The 25,480-nt window shown below is 47.3% G+C and overlaps 2 protein-coding genes across 2 annotated transcripts; one reads left to right on the forward strand and one right to left on the reverse strand.

Annotated features, from left to right (window-relative positions):
- Window positions 1-989: 989 nt before the first annotated feature.
- Window positions 990-25,480, forward strand: LOC1272535 (peroxidase). Its single transcript, XM_061657795.1, has 5 exons — window positions 990-1,252; window positions 22,119-22,321; window positions 22,399-22,772; window positions 22,846-23,596; window positions 23,685-25,480. The coding sequence occupies exons 2-5, from the start codon at window positions 22,119-22,121 to the stop codon at window positions 24,430-24,432; spliced, it is 2,076 nt and encodes a 691-aa protein (XP_061513779.1). The 5' UTR covers window positions 990-1,252; the 3' UTR covers window positions 24,433-25,480.
- On the reverse strand, window positions 1,124-11,733 carry LOC133393316 (uncharacterized). Its single transcript, XM_061657796.1, has 3 exons — window positions 10,587-11,733; window positions 9,907-10,501; window positions 1,124-1,297 (listed from the first exon to the last, which is right to left on the reverse strand). Exons 1-2 carry the CDS (start codon window positions 11,469-11,471, stop codon window positions 9,956-9,958), a joined length of 1,431 nt encoding a protein of 476 aa, XP_061513780.1. The 5' UTR covers window positions 11,472-11,733; the 3' UTR covers window positions 1,124-1,297; window positions 9,907-9,955.

Genomic DNA, 25,480 nt, shown 5'->3' on the forward strand with positions numbered 1-25,480 from the left:
TCTTGATTTTTATTTAAAAAATATATTTAAAATTAAAACAGCTCTATGAAAAACTTTTCCCCGTAATTTACAGTATTTCACTCGATGGGAAAATATTGCGCATTATTCAAAAAGAAAGGTAAAGTGAAATAAAACAAATTCACGGACAAAAACAGAAAATAGGTTCCTAGAGTTAAAGATTAGGACTGTTAGTTATTCAATATTTTTTCTGTTGATAAGCGCTGTAGCTAATTGATTCGCTTGCTTTATAAAAGTTACCATTATTCTTTTCTTCACTGTATCAAAAACAAAAACTTAAAGAAAATGCATAAAATTAGATGAACTGAAGTGGTATAACTAACGATCAGCACACGATCGTCGCACCAAAGTAGAAGACACCCTTGTTTAAGCTCGTTCCACTAAGCTTCGGGTTTTTCACGTGCCCGAGCCTAGGCCGCATGTTTATTTGCACTCCCACCAGCCCTCCACAATTGAACCCTTCCGCAGAGCATTAATTCACTAACTTAACTATCCGTTACAATTCATTTCTCTCTCTCTTCTTTGCTTGCTCTCCACTGCAGCGCGGCGTAATGGGTGTTTGGCGCGCATAAATTTTATAGCACCGCATGGGCGAACGAGATTTACTCTCGCTTTCGTTTGCTCTCGTCCGTACGATCAACGAACCGAGCGGCTTGCGCCTCGGATCGGTTGTTTCTTTTTCTTTTATGGTAACCGTCAGTTCGTTTGGTGGGTTTTGAGATTTTTTAAAAACTGTACAGCCCGTACTATAGCGTGCCGGCTTCGGGTTTCGATCGGTTTACGTGGTTGTGGGGTGTTTTTTTAGTGTGTCTATGCTTCGGGGAGTTCGGGGTTTCCCTTACGATACACCTCTCCCTTCCCAACGGTGCAACGGTGTTCGGCGTTTGAGCGCGGGACGAAGAGAAGAAAACCTCGGCTCGGCTGCACCACCGCCTAGGCGAAACGGGGAAAATAAGTGGTCCGCGTATAAAACGGAGCAAACGGATCCGTTTCAGTCACAGTTCGATCTTGGCTTCTTGGCACGCACAAACAGCGGGTGCTAAGAAACTAGACGCACCAGGCAACCTTTTCCTTCGAGTGTCCTTTTCTCTATTTTGTACATCACTGTGTGCTTTTCTTTCACAAAATAATTTCAACTTAAAACCATCGTTGGCGGAGAAGATAGCGAGTGTTTGCAGCGCGGCCAGTGCTAACTAGTGCCCAATTAGAGGATTTTCTTACATACACGACCAAGGTGAGCGGAAATACAAGTGTATTGTGATTGTGATTGTGAACATTTCTGAAAAAAAAACATGGAAGTGAAGGATTTTTCATTTAATAGATGGAAGCAATTTTGCTCAAAGAACAATTCCAAGAAAATATACAAAAAAACTTGACAAACTGTGATAAGGGAGTGCATGGGAAAAGTTCCGGAATTTCGTTTAGTCAGTGAACCGGATCATTCGCACAAATAGCGATGTTAAGGAACTTGAAGCAAACTTGAACCACTGCAAGGACACAACAACAAGGAAGCAATTTCGCAATGAAATGCCCTACACTAACCTTTTGGATGTTTTTGGAGCACACGGTATGCTCAAGAACATGCTTTGCTGCTCCATTGACCCGGTGCGGATTCTAGAGTGACCTGTGAGCGTTCTCCTCCAGCACTGCAGGCAACCGATCATGAGCAACGGGTCGAAAGGAACGCTCTCGACTCACCTTGTAATGTTGGTAAAACAACACACGCTCCAAACTATGTTCATTGAGGCATGGTGGTTTAATTGAGACCAACGCTTCTAAATAGCAAAGTGTTGTTCGAATTTTGGGTGTGAGATGGAAATGAGGGAAAACGGTCAATTGAGTTTTTAGCACCGTTGTGTGATCGAATTTTTGTTTTAGATGCTATAAAAAGGGTCTAATTGAACAAAGGGCGATGTCAAATAATCCTTCTGGTGTTAATTGTAACATATTGTGGTGAAGTTTGTTAAATGGTTGCTAAAATAAAATGAAGCAATGGCAAAGAAGATTAGAAAACAACCCATGGTAAATTAAAATTAGTGTAAAAGCATCTTAAATTAAATATAATATTTAAAATAAATTTTATATGGTATACAAATTCAACTTTTTCATACATCCTTTGGATAAAGGATGTCATAAAAAACATTTTAAAAGAAAGCTTACTTACATAAAACGGGTTAAATAAGAGATATCGATAGAAGAATAGATTTACAAGGTTATCTAATAGGTTATTTAATGAAGAAATTGAATGAATGGATTTAACGAACTATTCTTAATAACTTGAACTGATGAATTTTATTTAAAAGTTTAATTAAACACTATTAGTAGTTCATTTAATGAAGCTCTATACACCAGTTTTGATAAAGAAATGTAAACAAAAACGAATGATTTTATGTTCGATAATTCAAAGTTGCAATGTCACACACCCTGTCCGGTGTTAGTGCACCTCCTTAGTACCTGCTTAAGCGCTACCGTACACAAAACACACAGCAGGTTCTGTCGTTAGAGCCGGTTCCAATGGCTAAGTGGCGGAAATCTGATAAAATTCATCCTGTAACAGCTGCCAACAAGCCTCGCCGATAAAAAATACAAGAGAAAGAAAAAGAGAAACCACACCAACGGACCGGATCTCCGGAACTACTGGTACCGCTGGTCTGCTCCTCCCTCCGACTTACGATCGTGTGTGCGTGTAATTTGCTGATCATCAAAACGATCTTCACCTATCATTGTTTGCATGTAATCACTGCAAGTACGTGAGATGTCTCGGGACGATATGCCCGATTACTTGCACAGTTTCTCAACAATGGCAAATCGTTGAAGAGTACGTAGGTGGATCAGTAAGCCTCGGGGGCAACCGCTTTCCTCACGCTCGGAAATTATATCATCCACTCTTAATGACCCACTGCCACAAGGGGTGCACATTCCGGTTGCGTTTCCTCAATCTCACACACAGGTGTGATGGAGAAGATGGAAAAAGGAACAAAAGTAAACACAAAAAAAAACGCCCGATATTGACGACCTTCCTATGCGCGTTTGGAGTTGTTGGGCTGAAGAACGCCCGAAATGACTCACAAGCCGAGCTCGGTAGAACAACTTTCACAAAGGCTGGGCCAAACTTCTGTGCACCAAACTGGTTAAGTGCTTTTTTGAATACTTTTCACCATTCACCATGGAGTGTTGGATTCTGACACCACACCGTCACCGGCGAACGGAAGGTTCTGATCGCTGTCGCACAAGGAAACCGGATGGTTACGTCGACACCGATCAACACTCTTTCCCATTCTCTCACGCTTCACATCGCCAATCACTGTCGCCTTCGGCCCTGTCGCGATGCGAAGAGCCTTGGCGTTGGCAAGGCCAACGCTTTGGATCGCTTTCACTTGCGGGCGATCACTGTTGGGGCTCCCCCTTTCCACTCCCACGTGTATCTTTCTCTCTTTCTTCTTCGTCCTTCAAGGTGTCCGGAGGTTCTGGGTGTTTGGATATTCGCGAATTTCGTAATCCTTGGAAATAAGGGTTGTGCGAGTGATCTTGAGACCAGCAGTTGATCGCATTGCATCAGTGCGTGCGGGAGATAAATATCTCCCAACACGTGTGTGAGTGTCCGTGCGTGTACCTATGCGTAATTAAATACACGCAGGCTCGCAGGCTTGCTGACTGGCTGACAATGGTTAGGTTGGACCCGAGGGTCAACACAAAAGGAGTGTAAAATAAACAATGGTTTTAGCTTGAGGCGACAGGTTTCCATTAGTTTTGCGTGCAGCGAAACAGGTTCGCTCTCCACTGTGGAGGATGTTTAGTTTTGGAAACGCAAACTGAACAGCAATAGGACGAATATACTAGTAACCTACATCTGTCAATCATAGGGCTGGAAGGTTTTTGGGTTTGAAACAGTTTCTCAACTAGCTATATAGTTTGTTGTGCGGATCCCATCTAGGTAGAGCCCTTTCCTTCTATGCGCCATCAAAAATTGTTCAATGAGAATTTCAGATCTCATCTCCGAATCAGTGACTTGTTATCAAACTGTGCATGTGAATCATGCGCACACAAATTATCTACCTACGCTTAGTATGGGACATTTTTAATTACATCTTTTCCCGCATCATCATCAACATCATCATCATCTGCCAGGCACAATTACACGGCTCTAACACCTCATAAATCTGGTTACATTACTCACCCGCGCTTACGCTCTTACGTAAAGGGTTGCAGTTGTTTAGCAATTTCTCACTGATTAGCCAAACTTTCGCGTCTCGGTGAGCCCGTGGCACAATCCCACCACCACCATCATCCACTCCTCGCCCGGTAGTGAATGTCAATTTTTCAATGCAAAATCAACGACTTTCCAAACCTCATTCAAAAACAGAGGCAGCAGCAGCAAACGGTAGGGCTATGATTTGCGACGACATAATCACAGTCTCCGACCGGTGGTCCGCAAGGTTTGATGGGTTTGCAGTACACTCGAAATGTCAGCCAGTAGCTGCGATACCTACGCACATTTCAGTGGATATTAGACATTAGAATTGTGTGAAAAGTTGCTCTGTATCGATCGACCGGAGAGGATTTTGTAACTCACCAACTCACCGTTCGTTTCATGACCCTCAAAAGCGTATCATTCTGGAAGCATGATATCTGCACTAATGTCCACCAAACGCATGATCTGGACCTTTATGATTGATGCTCTTGAGTTGCTTGTTGGCTAAATTACAGAGTAAAGTTGGGTTTGTTACGCTTATTGTCTCGTTTGAGTCAACCTGCAATCAAACACTCACAGACGGTGCGCTATTCGTACGGTTCTTTCACGTGCTGCATTACCAATTTACACACTTTTAGGTGAAGATCTTTTCATGCCGATTAAATCGCCACGCAGTTCGCGTCCAAATCGGGAATGACGAGTGTAGTGCATGACGTCCCAGCAATTACACCGCAGCATCGCGGAAAACAGATGTAACACTTCAGTTAGGCTCGGTTAGGGTCGTCCAGCGCGCAGCAGATTTTCATCAGGTTTTGGTCTTTCGAGACATATGGACGTCCAGTTTCCCGGAATGTTGAGACATTTCAATCACGCTCCTAATAACTTAATTTGAAATGCAACTCTAATGAACCCTGCGGTGGTCTGTTAATTAACGGACATTCCGCGGTTTAATGTAATCTGCGGGAATGAGATGACTGTGGTTCTGTGGAATAGAAGGGAAAACCCTTCAACTTGGGAGAGAGCGAGCGTACTACAAATTGGAATGCGTTGTATCTGATTAGGATCTGCGAGAGCAACTGCAGCAAATGCAGAAAACAATTTCATCTCTTAGCACTATTAATTCCAATAAACAGCTCAAATTGACTCCACAACTCTATGTGGGCTTGCGCGTTTGTGATCTATCTGTAGCGAGAGATCGCAACCTCATTAAAGTAGGTTAGCAAGTGACGTTTTGTAATCGCTTTAAACGACACTGTTATGACAGGTGTGGACGCGTTATTCACGCCCTACCGTGCATAGATCCTACCCTGCGAAGGTAAGAACAACACTCGCTAAACCTTCGAGAGTACATCAATCAAACGGCATAGACGGAAGCATGCTTCATTCATGCCCGGGCGCAGTTAAATGCGCAAACATTCGAAGAATTTCGCATTTCGCATTCCCATTCATTGGTGGGCAATAGGAGACAAAACTAGAACCGAACCGATTGCGATTGCGGCAACAGTTTGCCGCGGGTTGGTCACCACCGCGTGATAATTACCACCCGGCCCTTGCAGAATGCACAAACACTCACACACAATTGTCAGCTCGCTTCGCAATTACCGCCTGTGCTCGGGGAAGCCGGGACACTTTTTGTCTAATGAAACGACGACCCGGCGCGTTCGCTGCGTTCTGGGCGGGGTTGGTGCGTTTTGCGCTGTGCCGATTTCGAAAAGAACAGTGACCAGCGGCGCCGCTCACACACAGCCGAACGAAATGGGAAGGAAAAACTCCAAACCCTTTAATGTGTGGTTTGCTGGGCACGCTGCTAGGATTGCTCAAGGTAGCAGCGCGCTGAAAACTCACGATCGCTGTGAGATGTGTGAGCCTTTGTGAAGACGGAGCCTGAACAAAAACGCACTGTGCCTGCGTGCGGTTTCGCGTTTCGCGAGACACGCACCACACATTCCCAAACGTGACGTCTTAAGCAAGGGGCAGGCAAGTACAAGATTGATTAACGGGGTCGGTTAAGTCGTTCGGAGAGGTTAAGATTTTTGTGTTATTAGAGGGGTAAGGCCACATTTCGCAAACTCCTGCGAACATGCCAGAGCCTTTTGTATGCCAGGTACGAGCGTAAGAATATGCCCTAATGCAAGCCCATAATGGGACGGCCTGCACGAGGCGCCCAGCAGTTACTGGTGTAATTATTTGGAGCAAGTGTGCAGCCTGTCATCCCTGCAATGAGCGTCAAATTCCACTCCACCGATCACTAACCTGATAAATGGACCAATAGACAACGGGCCACGATCATGATTGACGTTTGAGCTATTCATCTTCCGTCAGGTGCCGGTGCGATGGAACGAAAGGACAAAAACAAAACTTTCACATGCACCTTTCCCTGTGCCGTTTCGTTACCACGCACCACCAGCACTAGCACTTGGGAGGTGGGTTGGGGGCGATATGATTTATTGACTTATAAATTTTTCATCTAATTTTACGCCTGTATGATGTACGAGTTCACTCAATGCAGCACTAAATCCAAAAAATAAACGCCACCCGCTGGTAATACAGTTTACTGGTAGGGGGATTGCAAGATTTTGCCGGCATGATCGAACCACTCACTCAGCGTGCTGTTGCTTTTGGCCCCCTGTTACGGTGATGGTGGTTTTGCTCCAATTGATCGGAGCCACCGAAAGGTGCAGCCTCTCTCATGCGCGTGCGCGGCTCATCTGCGCATAATTATGGATGTAATATTTCTTTCTCTAGTTTTTTTTTGTTTTTACTTCTGCCATGTGGTTCATACATTTTTCATACGAACCTAACCCACCGCGGCGGCAGGTCAATTGGACAGTGATGGCTTAAATTTGGTCACTTAAAATATAAAAAAAGTTCATTTTTTACTTTATAAGGCGGGTTGTTTTAACGGATCATGGATGGACAGACAGTACGACGAACAGTCACGCGACATTGCACCGGCCGAATGTGAAGGGTGTTGGTGTGTTTGTGTGCGCTTACATCAGGATGATGATGCCAACCGAACCACTTCATAGTGGAAAAGGTGATCCTACCCCCTAAGGTGATCGATGCATGATAATAACTTAATTTGAAACACTATCATCAACGCGATATTTCCTCCAAACCTTATCGGTGGTTGTAAATCGTCCCTTTTCCTCACCAATTACAACGTGTATGCGTGTTTATTTCATAAGCATAATCCGAGGCGTGTGCAACAAAACAACAAAGCAGCAATCGGAACGTACAGCTACGGTGGTGAGGTTCATCGCTCAGCGAAGTTAGTGCCCTTTTTTCTTAGTGCGGAGGAATGTAAACATAAAAAAGGAATGAAAAAAAACACATACACACAATTCCGAAATTAGTTCAATACCACAGTTCATCTAGGTTGTTACTGTTTTTCCTTCTCTGTTTGCAAATTAATTAATGGTTAGCGCGGGAACGCTGGAGCTTCTCACCTTCGAAGCGGCCACATTAACGCTAATTAGCACCAATGCCATTCCCGGTACGGTAGGGGCGAACACTTTCACACGACCTCAACCCAATCGCGCACAGAATCGTCTACAGAATCGATCGCGTGGCGCCTGCTTGCCAAGTGCCACAGTGCCTCTGCGTTTGTTTGGTGGATCGGCATTTTTTTTTGTACATTGTTACACCGTGTTTTATTAACCGATTTGCAAACCTTCTCATACAGCTTGAAGAAACTCAAATGGAAGCGATCTATCGCGTTTCGGAAGAGATGTTCAGTTCGAAGCGTCACAATTTTTTACGGTTTCCGTCCGGCAGCAGTTTTTTTCGGGTCAATTTTCATGTCATTTCGTGCCGCGCGCGATCATGACATTCATATCGCACTGGTGTCCAATTTCAGCACCTCGAAATGATGATCATGTTGGCGTGCGCGGGAGACCTTTTCCATCAGGTGTCAAATGTCATCGCGAAAAGAGCAATCAATTTTTCAGTTGGAATGCGGAGGAGGGAAAAACACAACCCTAGCGCATTGCTAGGCAAAGGTTAAGCAGTTAACCCCGAAACTACAACGGTTTGTTTTTCGCTCTTTTGTTTCCTTCAATTCAATTCCACGACGAAAGCGCGCCTAAAACAATAAAAACTGCACGCATTCAAATGCAACCAGTGCGCGCGCGCACACACAGTGGCAATCAAACGACTTCAACGCAGCAGCAAGCCACGAACCCTTTTGGTAATGCGCCGCCACGATGGGGTGTTTGTGTGCGCGAAGGCGAAAGCAAAATCCGCATCCGCACTTTTCGTGTGCCACTGGCGTACATGGTGGAACGCGCCGGTATCGAGAAAAGCGAATCATCAAACAAATTGATTACACGATGTTGGAAACCTTGATTCTGAGCATTATGCAAACGGCCATAGCGTGGCGTGGCGTCGTTGTTCGGTAAATCTATTTATCGTCGATTTTGGGGCGTGCAACCAGCGAGTCGGTGCGGTGGCATTCACGAAAGACATGCCAACTGTGCGCTGAACGTTGAAGTTTGAGTTGCGCGCGCATGCTTTTATGGCCGCCGTGAGATGCTACCGCGGTACGCCATTTGTGCGGACATAGGGGAAGAGGTGGGCGATGTTATTGAAATAATAATTCCCCCGCGCTTCCGGAGGTAAAATGTCAACGGATTTAGATGCTGGCGGAATCAATTTACCAGCGGTTCAAACGTGAAGGCTGTAGCCATTGTTGGGTGATACAGATTTTGATCTAGCACTTATATGGTGCAGCAGAAGCTAATTGACATCACAAGAAGAAGAGTACGGTGGGCAGCATGAGCCGCCGAGGAGTAAATTGTTTGGCACAAATTGAACATTTTAAATTAAACAATATATTGACAGTAACAACTATGGACAATTACGAAAGAATTGACCCTTTTTTCGCTCGCCGTGTGGTAACACATAAATTTCGTATTAAATTCAACATAAACATTGGTACAAATTAAACACACACATTTCGCAAGCAGCTTGCGCTATGAGGCTTACTAAATTTTTCGTTTTGGTGGTAACCGGGGTTGGGTTGGACATTTCGTTCCACACCTTGCATGATGCGTGCGTTTCATGGCGTAACGCATCGTTCAACGATGACGGTACACTACCAAAAAGTTGTAAAAGTGTTGTGCCAAATTACAACCAATTAAGTTCACTTGTTTTGTGTCCTGCTTTTGGTTACTTAAAGGTACATCCCCGTGAAGGTTGTATCGATAGAGTCATATTTTATTTATTTATGGCACTTTCCATCCATAAGCTGCCAAATGAGAAAATTATGATGAGTAGCATAAAATTTAACACACGGCTCTTAAAACGAAAAGCTCCACAGAGATGACTGATGTGTAACATAAAACAAACAGAAAATCGTCATAAATATTATTCAACAATTGGTGAACCAGTTTTTGATCAGTTCGAAGCAAACTCGTCACAATTGCATAATTCCGATCAGCATTCGAAACGGAAACAAAGCCCATTTCAAATGAGTCTTATTAGCCCTGGGTTACTAAAGCCCACACGCCGCGGCCACCCCAGCAGTGTTGCTTTCGCTACCGGTGCAAACATATACAGATCAAAAAAACTTTCTCTGATTTATTACCGCGTTTGCACGCTGTAGTACTACCACCCTTTCCTTCTTCCCACCCCCCCGCCCTTTCCTCCTTGTGCCCATATGGCACAGGTGCATTAAATAATCGAACCACGCTCACCGGAAAGGCTCCATTTGTGTGTCTGTCTCTGTCTTGCTGCGTTTTGTTTCTATTTCTTTTTGCCTTTCTTGCCGGCGGGCTTCGCTTTCTTGGTCGGTTCACCACCTTCACCGGCGGCCGGCTTTTGCATTTCCCGGGCCGGTTCAAACTCGGCCTCGATCACCTGCACCCCCCTCGTTTCCTTCGGCCGTATCTCACGCGATGGGCCACGCGGTGTTCGCAGCTCAATTTCCACCTCGTTGCGTGGATTTCCATCCGCCGTGGTGGTGCGCTTGTTCTTGCCCAGCTTCAGCACAAACACATCCACATTCGGATCGTGCCATCCTTTGCGACAGATCTCGATGCCGGCACAGTCTCGCTCGAGCTGATCGGGCGGGAGCGCTTGCAGCCCGACGGTACGCGTAGGATCGGACCGCTTCCGGTAGTCATCCACCGTTACGGGCGTTGTCTTTTTAGCGACCATAAAATCGCCCGCCCAATGATACGCCGGGTACTTGAGGGTGCCGCGGATGACGGGCAGCTGGCAGTTGTTCGCTTCCCGGCGGACGTATTCCTCCTTCAGTCCGTACACTCCATCCGGAAGGGTAAGAGAGGTCTGTTTTTCAGAAAGAGAGACAGAAAAAGACGTGGAAATTGATCATGTTTTCGGACACGGACAACAACCTTCAGACTCAACTTACCCAACACCCTTTGGTGCAACCGTCAGTTTCCTCTCCGTCAAGGCTGACCGCAATGTTGGCGTCCTTCTCCACCCGGATACAGATGGCATTCCCGTTCAGTTCTGCCGCATACTCATCGTACGGTTGCACTTCCGGCTCGATGGCCGTTCCGACAATGCTGGCAAGGCTTCCCTTCGGACATACCAGCTGCTGCTCGTCCTGGTCCTCGAGCGTCACACACTGTACGACCGGTTCGTCTTGCACCTTGTAGCAAGTGACCGGTTGCTGCTGCAGATCACGCCCTCCGAACAGTACCTTCTGATTGATGTTTGGCCCAAGGCAAGACATTCGAATGGTGAGAACGACGAACCCAACGACCGTATTGTTGTTGTTGCTACCGTTCGATTCAGTTTCCAGCGGATACATTGCTTTCAGTGTGTTCGAAACGGGTTTGTTTCGTTTGGCATCTGCTGTAAGCGATTCGGCAGATGCCAACGATTCCTTGGAGTTGTCCTGAGCCGGTGTACCATTCTGCAGGTCGTACGCCTGGGCCAATGCGACCAACATTTCATGCCCCGGTTCCCTCCAGCTACCGATCAATCGTTTGCTCCCATCGGGACCCTTTCCGTGGGCCGATATTCGCAAGTCGAGCGATTGCTCTTCCATCAGCTCGGACGAGGGATTGTAAGCAAAGAGACAGTTTTCACCCGTTTTACGCACCTCGATGTCTAGCGCGGAGCCAAAATCTTTCTCACACACCTCACACCGTACCAAGCTGGCGAGCTGCAGACGGACGCACAGTTCCTGCCGTGCCGTACCGGGGTCATTCTGACCAATTGAATTTCGACTGTCCGAAAAGATATTCAAATCATCGACGATAACTTCGAACAGAAAGATGTATGACATTGTAGTAGTACGAGGATTTTGAGAACTGGTGTGGATTTTTTCACAATAATTTTACGAAAACAAAATTGAAATTGGAATTTAGCGGAACACACTGAACCACGAACAAATTTGGGTAGCTTAAGGTTCAGAAAAACACAATGCACTAAACATTTACTCGATCAGTGAATACTAGATGCAACGCAAAAAGAAATACGCTTTCCTGTGCACGCTGTCAATCGTGTCTTGTGTCGTTTTTACTGACCTTGTTTGTTTTCTTTCCTTTCATTTCAGGTAATTTTGGACACCCACATCTCCCGGCTGCGTGTAATTCCCCGAAATGAGGTTGTCACATTAGTGCGTGACTTTACGTAAAGTCCCGCGCACACGTCTAATCATAACCCCCGATTCCACCAATCACCGTCACATATCTCTCACGGAACTAGGATTAGAAGACGTGGGACCGTGTGTGTGTGTTTTTATAGGCTTAGGCCACAGATCGCAAATAAGGCCACCATCACAACCCGAGTAGCTTAAGATTAATCAATTATACAACCACCTGCTCCCGTCGTCAGGCTTTGATTGATACTTTCAACCGTGCGGGACCAGCTGGGTACGTAACAGTACCTGCTGCCTTCAGGATCGCCTTGCTTCGTTTTCCGGCCCGTTGGTGAAATTGCCCTGAAATTACCACTCCATGCGATATTATCTCTGGCGACTCTGGCTACAATGTAAACACGCGCCAATTGCAGGGAACGAATGTGGTGTAAGGAAGCTGGTGGAATGAATTAAGGGGAAGGATGGAAAATAGGCGACTAAACACCGTGGCCAAATCCAGCTCCGGGTGTCCACTCTGGGACCGGGACCGAGTTGTTTTGTCGGCAGGGTATTATGCCCGGTCAAGATCAGCGTTGTCATGTTTCGCTCCCATTTAGGCCGTCATATGCAGATGGCCGTGCTGTGTCACGGAGCGTGATAGTGATTGCTTGTTAAAATTGGAATCGGTGATTGATTTTTGCATGCCCATAATGAGTACACTCTGGCCGGCTGCCTTATGCATGGATTCAATTTTTCAGCCTCCTATTAAAAATGTGCGCCCTGGCAGCGGACAATCCACATTCCACAGAGTGTCTCCAATAAGTTGCATTTCGAAATAAACACTTCGTTCGATGGGGGAAGAATGTCCTATTGATCGTGGAAACCTAATCGAACTTTCCAATTTCGTTCAACACTTCCTTGTTGCCGGTTGAGTAAAACGCCTGATATGCCACATTTGATTGGCACATTGGGTGTAGAATCAATGTTTTTGTTTGAAAATCCATCACACGCCACATTCCGTGCGCGATTGTCAGCCCGTTTCGAATTAATTCCCCTTCACCGCGAGTAGCGCACGATTTTGAAGAGGGGTTGGCAGCAATTAGTTGAGTTCACTCAGTGGGACACTAAAAATGAGGCCCCCAATGGCTCCTCTACATCCACAACCTCAAGCTGTGTCATTCTAATCATCTCTTACCATTCCGTTTACTTTGCGCCTACTTTGTTGCTAGGAAGTGGCTCAAGAGCGTTGCAAGGGTCCAGCAGCGGTGGGACCAACTGTAGCGAACAAGATTACTGCCATCGATCATTAGTCGATGGCGGGTCATTCGAGATCGATTAATTGGTCGTGCGTAAAATGTGATCGCATTGCGACACGCACCACCCCAAGATGACAGTCCGCGGTCCAGTGGTCCGGCGTAACGTTCGCAAATCGATGATTTACATTTGAAATTGGTCTTTTTCGGAAAATAAGTGGACACCACGGCAACAGCAACAACAAAAAACTGGTGAAGGCTCCACCTGGTGAAGTTGAATGATTTATAAACCGGAGCTGGTTGCGCCTTTCACGCCCTGCACGCCGCACACCAAGGTCATGCGCCATTACTGGCACGAGGACGTTGGAATTATCTCGCTACATCATAAAGCGTTCGCGCCCCATCATCCTGTGTACCGTTGTTAAGCTTGTTGGTGTCCGATTTTCGTTTCGATCTAATTCTGTTTTGTTGGCACAATACTTTTGATGCGAGGTTTCCTTTCCAATCAATCACATCACCGGCAGCACCGTTTCCTGTTGTTGGTACTGATTACTCCTTTCCGCTGGTGAGCTGTCGTTTGACCGATCTAACAACCACTGCGCTTACGCAACGGTCAATCGGATGGGGCAAGCGTTCGTCTTTGCAGATGTGTGTATAAATGGCAAACCTTTAACCCCCGGGGAGCTTGTGGGTTTGTGGAACCATTCCGCTCGCCTTACGCGGAAGTGAGTTTGTACTTTACCCATAGCCCTGGCCATTCGGAAGAAATGGCCGATAACGCGCGACGCACTCGGTAACACTTTAGACAAATTGCAGCCCCCAGTGGTACGTGGTACAGCATAATTACTATCACCGGGCGAAATGAGGAAAAGCATTGCGGGGTTGCATGAAGATGGTTGGTAGCGTTTTGCCGTGGATGTTTAATGATAGACATTACACACGTCGGAATGGATGGATTGAATTTCTTATTGGCAGTAGGAGTAGGGAATGAAAGTGTGTTGTGAAGTAATTTAGAAGCTTGCAGCAATTTTGTTCCATTTACCAGCAACGATTGTTGCTGCTGTTGGGTTTGCTAAGAGGTTGCTAGTGAGCAATGGAGACCGATTGTTTGCTCCTACCAACGCACCAGCGTTGCATTACTTGAATCAACATTAATTAAGCTAAAACCAACCTTATCACAACCCGGCATGAGAATTTGCCACGCGCTGAGATTCGTTCTCACTCGATATTGCGTCCCCCTGAGCCACGCTTGGTGCGCGATACAACGTAGATCATTGCGCCGCGCCACACTGCACGCATCGAAGGTGTAGGGGCACGATGTGAAAGCAACCACTTTCCCACAGCCACCAGCTTAGTTCATTTGTTTGCGAAGTTTTGATTCATGCTTAACAGTCCCCTCGGTTGCATTGAATGCAACGCACGAAAGCTTACTATTAAACACGTGCCACATGCGCTTTTGGGGCGCCCGTTCGTATGCTTCTTTAAGCCATCCACCCTTCTCGGCACAATCGGTTGCACTGTGGGTAACTTGCCGATTTGTTTGTCTGTTTGCCGAACGGGGGAGCCTGTTTACAATGCATCACTCCACGCACCCCGACCCCCGGGGGGGAGGGTTATCGAGCGGCTCGGTAGGTTAGGTCCGGATTCACGGTCTCTTGTGACACCGTGCGACCGTGCGCATTTGAAATCGTGTTTGCTGAGCATGATTGGTGATTTGTTTACAGTGCATTTTTTGCTACGGGGAAGTGAGGCGTAAGGTATATATGCAACAATGTTTTGTGAACCGTGCGGTATTTGCTGGAGCGAGTTAGCTTGATTCAAAGCAGGTTTCATGGGACATTTTGGATTTCATTTCCGCAAATGAAATTGCACTCGAGCAGGTTGTTAATTGATTTTAATGACTTTTTCTGGTGGGAGGATATTTCCGTGATGAACGATTATAGGCAATCTTGGCTAAGCTGAAATTGATACAGAAGCTCAGAATAGAGGCTTTGATTGGAAGCTCAGAATAGAGGCTACATTTGCTAGTAGATGGAATGATGGCTTCGAAATTAGTCAACTAAGAACAAACTCTAGCGCCATCTATTGGAAAATATGAAAGAAATACTAAGTACTAACAGGTTTTAAAATTACCACAGTGTGGTATCTACAAAGAATACACAAACTTCCCACTTTGAGCATTATGACAAACCTTGTCTCTATAGATATTGCAGAAGAAAAACGCTCACCAAAGCCATAATCAACACACTTTGGCCAAAACAACCCTCAAATCTCCATCTCAATTGTGTACTCAGTTGTGTACAACAACCAGTTGCACCATTGGTCTGCATCCTGCCGCGAAACAATACGCACCCGATTCGCACCGATTGCACCAAAGGGGGAGGAGTTTCCGTTAAGCAACGGAACATGAAGCTAACAAGCCATGTCCCGGTGAAGCGGTGCCTGCAATCTTTGCCTGACTGTCGCAAACGAGCCGCATCTCGAGACGCCCGCACACTACACAATGTGTGTTGGAGCAATCCTTTCATCCTTCGTTAGATTTTCTTTTACCCCGACCACAGCCGCAACATGGCAAATATTTCGGAGCACTTGCGGGAGCGCTTTTCGTTATGTTTCGTTTCGTTTCGCCTGCCCTAAATGGCTATAATTTGTGTGGCACCGACCATGTGTGTCTCTCTTGCACAATGGAACGCGCGCACCGTGTGGAAGGACGGAAAGATGGGAAACCCTTTCAGATACAGCGCAACCGAGGGTTACCAAAACCGGTGTACATCTCGCTAATGAGTGGCCAAAGTTTTACCGAACTACAGCAGCGGTGTGCTGATGTGCAAAGTAATGCCAATGTCAGGTAGCATTACTACCCCTACAGTGTCTGAGTACAGAGCCGTGGTTTGTTAGGCGAAACATCGCTCGGAGCGATGTAACTTTTTTTTTACACGATCATCATCGATCGCCGATGATATTGATCTTCACGTACGAAGCCGAAAGGAGTCGCCTCGCATCTTTAGCGAGGCAATTATGAGGAAGATCATTATCATCGACACCGTTCACCGGCACTTCCATTATTGGCCTCTGGACCATTGGAAGAGGGCCAGCCGGTGATTGAGTTGAAATTGAGACGCATCCGAACGATGGTGATTTATAGCGGCTTAATGGCTTAATGATTTGACAACCGGGTGTGACTGCCATCGTGCCACTTATATATTTATTTTATGCCATCGTGGTTGATGTAAAATTAAAGCTCAAGATGGTAGTGAATCAGATAGGGAAAAATGAACAGAGAATTAGCTCGATGGAATTGTGCAAATTTCACTAATTCGCTCGTGGGACTAAGAGATGGATTTATTGGATTCGATTTGAAAGCAATCGACAGACACTCACTTGTTATTCATCCAATTGAATTTATGCTGAATGCTACAATAACGATCATTATTGTATTGTGATCGCTGAAGGTGCAAAACTGAATGAAACCTTGCACCGCAAAGCACGGTACCGTGCACGGCTAAGGCTAAAAGCATTGATTTATGGCTCCACACAATCCCGCCTGCGTACGTAGGTGACCCTCTGTCCCTCGCGCGCGGTTGTGGTACTTAGGTTCTGCTGAACTACTTCACGAACCTGTTGATCAACCGTGCGGGGTTGCCCTCCAGCTTTATGTCCGTGCAAACAGGCAACGTTGAGTTTATTGACGTATAAAAATTAAACTTCCAGCCACCTGGCGCACATACCAGAGGACGGAGCCACGGTTGGCATTGAAGCACTCGATGAAAGCATTGGTGGTTTAGTTACCGTTTTTTCCCCATGGCTTTGGTGCGTAGATTTGCAACATAATGCATGCATCTCCTGGTGTGTCGAGCTGAGTGGGAGCTACAACGTACAAGGTCGTGACGAAGATTTTAGCCTAGACTTTTGAGTCCGAAAATCCGTTACCAACAGCCGATAGATTCAATGGATAACGGGGGCACGAGAAAACCCAGCCGGTTGCTCAATCGATTTGGCGATCGATCAGCCGAACGGTGATCCACTTGGACGCACGGAATGCATTCGTGATTCGTGAAAAATGGTTCGCCAAACAAAAATCGATGCATCTTGAGAAGTGTCGAAGTAGTCGCCGATTGGTACATTTCGCTACATCAAAACTGAACAATGGCAGCGATTGGTTTTGTGTAGCAATTGTGATGCATTTAGATCACGCTTTTGACGGAGATGTTAAACTGCTGTCGCAATTTGTTCGACATTAGAACTGCCAGCGTTATTTGATGTGTTCATTATGAAGCTAAGATCAATGATTGAAACGGTTTGTAAATGATCTGAAAGGTTCTTTTCAATCATACGAGTCAACATTGTTTGGAACAGCCACGGTTTGTCTCACCAACAAGTCCAATTTCCCCGAGGCAATAATAGGTAATAACCAACACAGTGAAGTGTTAACCCCTACTCATTACTAGTGCATTACCATCACCTCAAGATTATAACCTTAACAGCCAAACAGCGTTCAACGATCGGGTTTTTTTCGACTGCACACGAATCAACCACCATAATAGGTGCAAATTACACTGCTCGATCGATGATTTGTACCGACGGACTCATTAGTGAAGTTTCCCGCTACACTACTGTCAAAATACCTGTGCAGAGGAAGACTTAGAAGGACCAAGGCACACTCAGGCACTGAAATTCGCAATGTGCAACGACATCTGATAATTGGATTTACGTTGCCGCCGGCGAAACATGCTGACGGTGGTAGTATCGATAGCATTACTACTCCCTTGACGGTTTGGCGATCGGTAATTAATAATGCAACATAATGCGTCGGTATTTGCACTGCCGGCAGTCGTTACATTTGATGGATCGCTGCGTTCTTGGACGAAGCTGACCGCAGTTCACGTACCGTACCAACAGGTAACCGCAGGCTTAGCCCTCACTTGCGCCAAACCATGCGCTAACGATGCGTGCGAAAGGTGTTTGACTTTCGTGCTGGTTAAATCCTTAAATTGTCACCCAAGATCGGCAAGGTTGGCTCTTTTGTCTAGTATTACCGGAGAGTAGCTGTCATTATCGTGCCCTAGAGAGAAGGAAGTTGGCGGTCGCCTTGGCATGCAACGTGCCGCTGGTATGATGTAAGCGACCTGCACTCACGAACCACATAATGGCGCGGGTAAAGCAAAGCTTTTCTGCTGGTTAAATATTTAAAACACAATTTGAAAAACCCGATGAAAGGTAGAGTGTGTGTATTATCGTAATCAATAAACTTAGCGCTCATTGGAAAGCATGATTTATATTACAAAAGAAACAATTATACAGTTGCTACTTGGGTCTCAAAAGCAATCGATAGAAGCACCTTAAAAGGCATCCTGTTTCATAGAAAAGTAAAATCAAGATTAACGCACACAGCTGTCCCCCATTCGAATTGGATTACAATGCGCGGGAATGACAACCTGATCTCCCGTTCGCACACAACCACTTCTTAAAGCAATAATTTACACTCACGCCACTAATGGACCTCGGACTCGCATCGACGGCATCACCAAAACAAAACCAACTCCAATCAATTATTATCAACACTCGATTGCGTGGTCCAGCAATCCGGTCGCTCTCAATAACAAGCCGCATGCATGGTATGTGAAAGGATTCCGGTAAAATTATGTTTTTTCCCGCCACGATCCATGCAGGCGGACAAGATTGAAACAAAAGCAAGAAGCTGGTTCACACTCGATTCACAATGGTAAAACAGTGCTTTGCTATTGTAGCTTTTCCTGCCTTCACCCATTCACCGGACACAGTCCGTTCCGATGGTAAACAAGTTGAAGGTTACTGGTCTGGTGAAAGTTAGCTCCCTTTGCTGGGGTAGGGTTGGTACGGACGATCACTCCGATTAATAATGCACAAGAGAGTACGATTCCGATACTAAATGCTGCTCCAGCAACTCTGTTCTACCTTGTATCTGAAAAGGAACGATCGTGATTCAAGATTATCTGCGAATCGGCTACGATCGTCTTAGCGGTGATCACGATCTATCATTCCCGCATTCTCGGTACAATCGCCAAGCGCCACCGTTTTGCTAATCTGACAGCCTGACCAGCCCGACCGATCGGTATCGCCTACTCCTTTGTCGATCCATATCCCTCACAGCTAATTGGTGGATAAACACTTCCAACGACACCGCAACCGACCACCAGCAGCGAGTGATACATGATCTCCTCCAAGGTCGCATAGAAATTTGAAACGATCTAATTAAATGGCTGTTTAAGCTCGAGCAACGAGTACGTCCGGTTCCTAGACCGCATAGCATGCCGATCGAAGCTGACAAAGCCTTCCGAACGAATAGAAACATTACACACCCGGTTTCGTTACGGTAATAGCGATACAAAACAGCTCTATCAAAACTCCATCGCCTGTTTTTTTATTGTTGCTGTAGTAGGAGGTGTGCACAGGCTAATAAAAACACCCCATCACACCATGATAATCAATCGCTGTTTTAAAACGCTCCGACACACCATGCTTTGTGCTCTCAGCAGGGGCGCACTGTAACCAATCCGTTCGATACGATTTACGAGCTGTGGACAAAAGTTTAAATTAATTAAACGGCACACTGCTGAATAGGATGGATGAGGGACCGCAACAGCCGTAACAATATTCCACCGATCGCAGTTTTGCTACCGTGCTGATTTAAATGATGGCTGGCAAACTCGAGCTGCCCTTCAGAGCAACGGATACGTGAGCACAGACCGAGGAGGCCGAGGCTTCGACATTCGATCGGCAAGCGACTTCCAACCTCGATTCCCGACGACGCCGACGAGAGCCGATGGAAGAGTATGTTTAATAGTATGGGCAGGTATTGCATAATGCTCTGCTTCCCAGTGCGATCGTTCCCTGTCACCGCGCACGTCACTTTGCGTTCGTCCCTCCCTTCCTGGGGCACGATTCACACTCCAGCCCGGTACCATTTTTCCCTTTGTCGCACTCGTTTAAGGCAGGCATGTCTGCACTCCAATGCGATGCCGTGCCGTATTTCATGACATTACAAGAAGCCAGACCAGAACCAGAATGCCATCACAATCCACTCCAGGGGTAGTAGCTGCTGCTGCTGAGTGCAATGTTGACGCGGTTACAAGCGCTACCCGGGGTAGCGCTGCCGAGCCGTTTCTAACTCATGCGAGTTCTTCGTGCATACACGTGGTGGAGATGGAGGGAATTGCTACCACCGCAACCAACGTAAATTGTTGCGATGCAGGCAAGCTGATAAAATGTTCTTTGCCCTCCCGACTGGCTTTACTATTCAAAGCGGTTCATATGCAAGCTGCACCTTTAACCGTTCGTGCACTGCGATCCAGTTGGCCACGCGGAGGAGCCTGACGATCGCGTAAGCTCGCCCGCGCACCACTTTTAAGTAAGGTCAGCAACGAGTGGTCCGAATGCTTCCTGAATTGTAGAAATAAATACGGTGACCCGTTTTTCCCGCGTGGTTTGTAGCTACACAAAGTCAAGAAGTCTGCTACACAAAGCAAACCAAAAAAAGAGCACTTTGGCCCGGAATGGTAAGCAAAAGCTGCTGCGCATTAATCATCAACAAAAGCCACAAGCGCAATCATACCGGCTACGCCCAAAGTACGCGACTAGAGAGTACATAATGGTCACTTCGTAGCTTCGTGTGTCCTTCAAGCGGGGGTTACGATCAATACCACCCATTATTCGGTTATTTGACCAAGCAGTCAATTGGCTTTCCATTCCCGCCTGTTGATGCTGATGATGATGATGATGGGGGCAGCAAAACTCCCACCAACAAACGTAGGGTGACACACTGCATCACGCCAGACCCGCTCACAAAAGGATTAAATTCAATCTCTTCCCCGTTCGGCCGGTGCAATGAAAGCTTGAAGGTCGGGGCGTCATAATTTACCAACCATGCGACCTGCATCTCACTGTCGTTGGGAGATAAGTTGCCAGCGTACGGTTTAAGGTTGGAATGTAGCATTAAGCTTGGTACCATTTGAAAGTAATTAAGTGAATCAAAATGATAGTTTTGATTTGCGAGTGTCGCAGAGGTGTGATGGCGGCGCAGTTAATTGTGCGCTTTATGGCACGCTACGACCGCCTCGGTGTGCCTTGGAAAGTAAATTAAGTGATGTCTGGTACCGCTGTGGGAAGCATATTGGAACTGGCTAAACCGGAACCACCGGGTTCGATAGAAAGCCATGTAGAGGCATTTTTCTGATTTTGCTGTTATAAATGGGTGGAATTTACAATGCGCTTTTAATTAAAACGCAACCCATTTCCACCAAAATCAATACGCACGAGTCATACTACAAAGCAATGCCACAAACCTGCGAACCTTAAAGCAAACTCACACAGACGCACACACACATATACCGGATGGTGGCAATTACATTGCACACAAACGGATAATTGATAAAATGTGCACACGAACGCGGCTGCAAGTGCCGCGATCGCACCACCCTGCCCAAAGCTGTCGACATTGAATAAACAACACCCAGTGCTTCGAGCAAATAACTAGCGGGCCTCCAAACCACACACACACCTTCCATGATTGCAAGTAGTAAGACTGCGGAAAAAAGGGGTAGGAGGTAGTGGGGCAGAAGGTAGTCACTACATAAACTACTAGTGAAGTTAGGCACGGGGAATTCTCAATGGAAACGGTGGACACTATTGCCTGTAAGCTGGTGTGCAAGTGTGTATCCATTGCTGTGTCTAGGTCACCCTCCATGCTAAGGGTAGATGAATTAAGAATTCTGTAAGAACATTGGCGTGCTGCTACTAGTTGGGGAGTAATAAGCTCACAGCCATGCGCACTGTTGCAGCACTGATTGCTGCATGTTGTTGACGGCTGCTGTGCGCGCCCGAACGGAGCCTAATGTAAACAATCCAAGTTACTACAGTTTCTCAACGGGCCGTGGATGTGGCGCGTGTGCAACCATTTTGACACCAGAGGTCAAAGTGTGCCGATTTATGTATGAGCGTTTGGTAAAGCGGCAACCAACCGTAACCAACTGTTCTCTCTATACCGTGTGATAACTCAATTTTACCTGCTGTAAAGATAACATTACTAATCGACATTGCTTTATTCTTTTTCTCCTCTCTACAGATGATGCTGTTTGTAGTAGCATCAGCGTTGATCGCCCTCGCCCAGGTCGATGCAGTGAATGTGGCCACCTCGTACAGCGTGGTCCATCACGATCAACCGGCCGCACAGCCAAGGCTGCTGCAGAAAGCTTCCCACGTGTATGCACCGGCCGCTCACGTCGTTACCGCCAACCATTACAGCCATGCTGCTGCTCCGCACTACGCGTAAGTAACAGCTGGCTCTCAGGACATTCAGGCTCAGATCTTACTAAACCAGCCACGTTTCCTACATCTTTCTACAGCCCGCTGGTTAGCAAAACCCGCTACACCGTACCGTTCCTGAGTGCGCTGCAGGCTCAGCCTCAGTGCCCAGCACCACCGGCATGCGAGAAGTCGCGCTACCGCACCCTGGATGGCTCGTGCAATAACCTGCAGAACCCGACCTGGGGTACGCCGAACCGTCGGTACGGTCGTCTGCTGACGCCCAAGTACGGTGATGGTATCTCGCTGCCGACCGTGTCCGTTACTGGCCAGGAGCTGCCCAATGCCCGTGTCGTTTCGCTGGTCGCTTTCGGTGAGCAGGACATCCCCGATCCGGAGTACACTCTCGCTAACATGCAGTGGGGACAGATCATGACGCACGACATGAGCATGCAGGCTGGCGGTACTCAGTCGAGTAAGTGTGGCGTTTGTGGCGTTATTGTGTGTGATGTGCGAGGGGCTTGACTAATTTACTTGCACCTTTACAGAGAAACACCCGACCCGTTGCTGTACCGATGAAGGCAAGCTGATTGGCAAGGAGCGTGCACCGAGCAGCTGTTACCCGATCATCGTCCCCGAGCACGATCCGGCCCACTCGCAGACGGAAACGGAGTGCATCAACTTTGTCCGCACGCTTACCGACCGGGAGGACCAGTGCACGCCGACCCATCCGAGCCAGCCCGCCGAACAGTTGACGACCGTCACCTCCTACCTGGACCTGTCGCTCGTATACGGCAACTCGGATCAGCAGAACGCTGGCATCCGTGCCTTCACCGGTGGACGTATGGCGGTGGTCGAGCGCGACGGATACGAATGGCCCCCGAACAACCCGAACGCCACGACCGAGTGCGAGAACGAGTCGCGTGACGAGGTGTGCTATCTGGCCGGAGATTCGCGTGTCAACCAGAACCCGGGCCTGACGATCATGCAGATCGTGCTGCTGCGCGAGCACAACCGCATCGCCGACCAGCTGCAGAAGTACAACCCGCACTGGGACGATGAGCTGCTGTTCCAGGAGGCGCGCCGCATCAACATTGCCCAGTACCAGCACATCAACTACTACGAGTGGCTGCCGATCTTCCTCGGCTGGGAGAACATGGTCAAGAACCGTCTGATCTACCGTGTGAAGGGCGGAGAGTACATCAACGACTACGACCCGAGCCAGGACCCGTCAGTGCTGAACTCTCACGCTACTGCTGCCTTCCGTTACTTCCACTCGCAGATCGAAGGACGTCTGGAGTAAGTGACCGGTCGCAAAGGTGTTTGTTTGGGAGAGCCCATTACTAATCAAGATCTCTGCTTTTCTTTTCCTCCTCTTCTTACACAGTTTGGTTTCGGAGATCCGCAAGCCGACTGGTTCGCTGCGTCTGAGCGACTGGTTCAACCGTCCCTCGATCATTGAAGCCGGCGACAACTACGACTTCCTGACGCGCGGTCTTGCCACCCAGCCCGAGGAGCTGACCGACACGAACTTCGACGCCGAGATCAAGCACTTCCTGTTCCGTCGCGGTCGTCCGTTCGGAGGTGATCTGCGTGCCATCGACATCCAGCGCAACCGTGACCATGGTCTGGCCGGCTACAACGATTACCGCGAGTTCTGCGGCTTCAAGCGTGCCTCCACCTGGGAGGATCTGATGGATCTGATCTCGCCGCAGGACGTTTCGAAACTGCAGTCCCTGTACGCTAGCATTGACGATATCGATCTAACGGTCGGCGGTTCGCTCGAGGCCCACGTCAACGGTGCCCTCGCCGGTCCCACCTTCCTGTGCATCCTGACCGAGCAGTTCTATCGCACCCGTGTGGCCGATCGGTTCTTCTACGAGCGCGGCGACAAGGATCTGGCCTTCACTCGCGAACAGCTGGCTGAACTGCGCAAGGCCAGCATGGCCCGACTGTTCTGCGACAACGGCAACCACGTCGCGTCGATGCAGCCGAAGGCGTTCCTGCGAATTTCCCACAGCAACCAGGTCGTGCCGTGCTCGCAGATCCCCGAGGTCGATCTGTCGCTGTGGAAGGACCTGTCCTACGACAACAGCCTGAACTCGTTCCACTACTACCACAACTACAAGAAGTAGGCTCGTTATCGTATCCAGTATTGATCGCACTGCCCGTGTCTCTCTTTCCCTCCCTTCGCTTGGCGTGCGGGTGAGTGCGATCATAGTACGTGTGTAGACATTTTGCACACGCAACGTGTATAACGTTTGTTTAGATTGTGTTTTTCCCGCATCCTTCCTTCCCACACACACACACACTCTTTGTTATTATTATTTTGGCCATCTTCTTCTAATCACCTAAAAGTACTCCTGCAGCGACTCGCACGGAGATGGCGCACGCTTTTTTTGTGAGTGATTTTGCATATCTAAAGTGAAGTGAATAGAAAAATACTCCTCGTACCACCACGATGCCACGATGTTGGGCCACATAAAATCATAATCCCCCTTCAGTCTTTGATCGACACTGGATAACTACTCATTGCACACACACACACACCCACATCCTTAGTGCACTGATCGACCTCATTCAGCCGCGACCGGCACGTTCCACTTTTTGTTTCACACCTTCTCCCATACCAAACAATCGATTGCCAGTGCGTACTAAAGTAAGAAAGGCAGCCAATTGGAAGAAGTTTGTTGTCGGATTTTGTTGTATTATTTTTTTGTTTGTTTGCCATATGTTCGTTCTTTGGGCCGGTTTGTATAGCCGAGCTATAAGCCGAAACTTAGCCACATTATCCCTCCTGGCGTGCACGTTTTCTATGATTTGATTTATATTTTGTTTTGGCTCAGACCATCACACAACTACCGTATCACCGGCTTACAAAAAGTAATCAATGAAAAAAGTGAAAAATGCTGGCAGTTATGCAGCATCCAACACGATAGCACGAAACATTGAGCAAACTCAATCGATGTCACTTACCGACCAGGCCATGATAGGCCTTCGCACCATTCAAACGATTCATCATCCGCCGAACGACCTCCCATCCTCATGCTCCTTTCTTCTTCCATACCGAATAGTGTAGTGGTAAAACGAAATAGTGTTATTTAAAGACGAAATGAAATTATATTAGCTGTAGCTGTATGTTGTTTTGTGAATAAAGTTTCCTAACTTAAATGAAAAAAAAAC

The sequence above is a fragment of the Anopheles gambiae genome, chromosome 3 (genome assembly GCF_943734735.2).
Source record: "Anopheles gambiae chromosome 3, idAnoGambNW_F1_1, whole genome shotgun sequence".
In the NCBI taxonomy this organism is placed as follows: domain Eukaryota; kingdom Metazoa; phylum Arthropoda; class Insecta; order Diptera; family Culicidae; genus Anopheles; species Anopheles gambiae.

Coding starts and splice junctions, on each gene's coding strand:
- LOC133393316 (XM_061657796.1), bottom strand. CDS start 11,471: ATGTCATACATCTTTCTGTTCGAAGTTATCGTCGATGATTTGAATATC. Junction 10,502..10,586: donor GTTGCACCAAAGGGTGTTGG/GTAAGTTGAGTC, acceptor TCTGAAAAACAG/ACCTCTCTTACCCTTCCGGA.
- LOC1272535 (XM_061657795.1), top strand. CDS start 22,119: ATGATGCTGTTTGTAGTAGCATCAGCGTTGATCGCCCTCGCCCAGGTC. Junction 22,322..22,398: donor GCTGCTGCTCCGCACTACGC/GTAAGTAACAGC, acceptor ATCTTTCTACAG/CCCGCTGGTTAGCAAAACCC. Junction 22,773..22,845: donor GGCTGGCGGTACTCAGTCGA/GTAAGTGTGGCG, acceptor GCACCTTTACAG/AGAAACACCCGACCCGTTGC.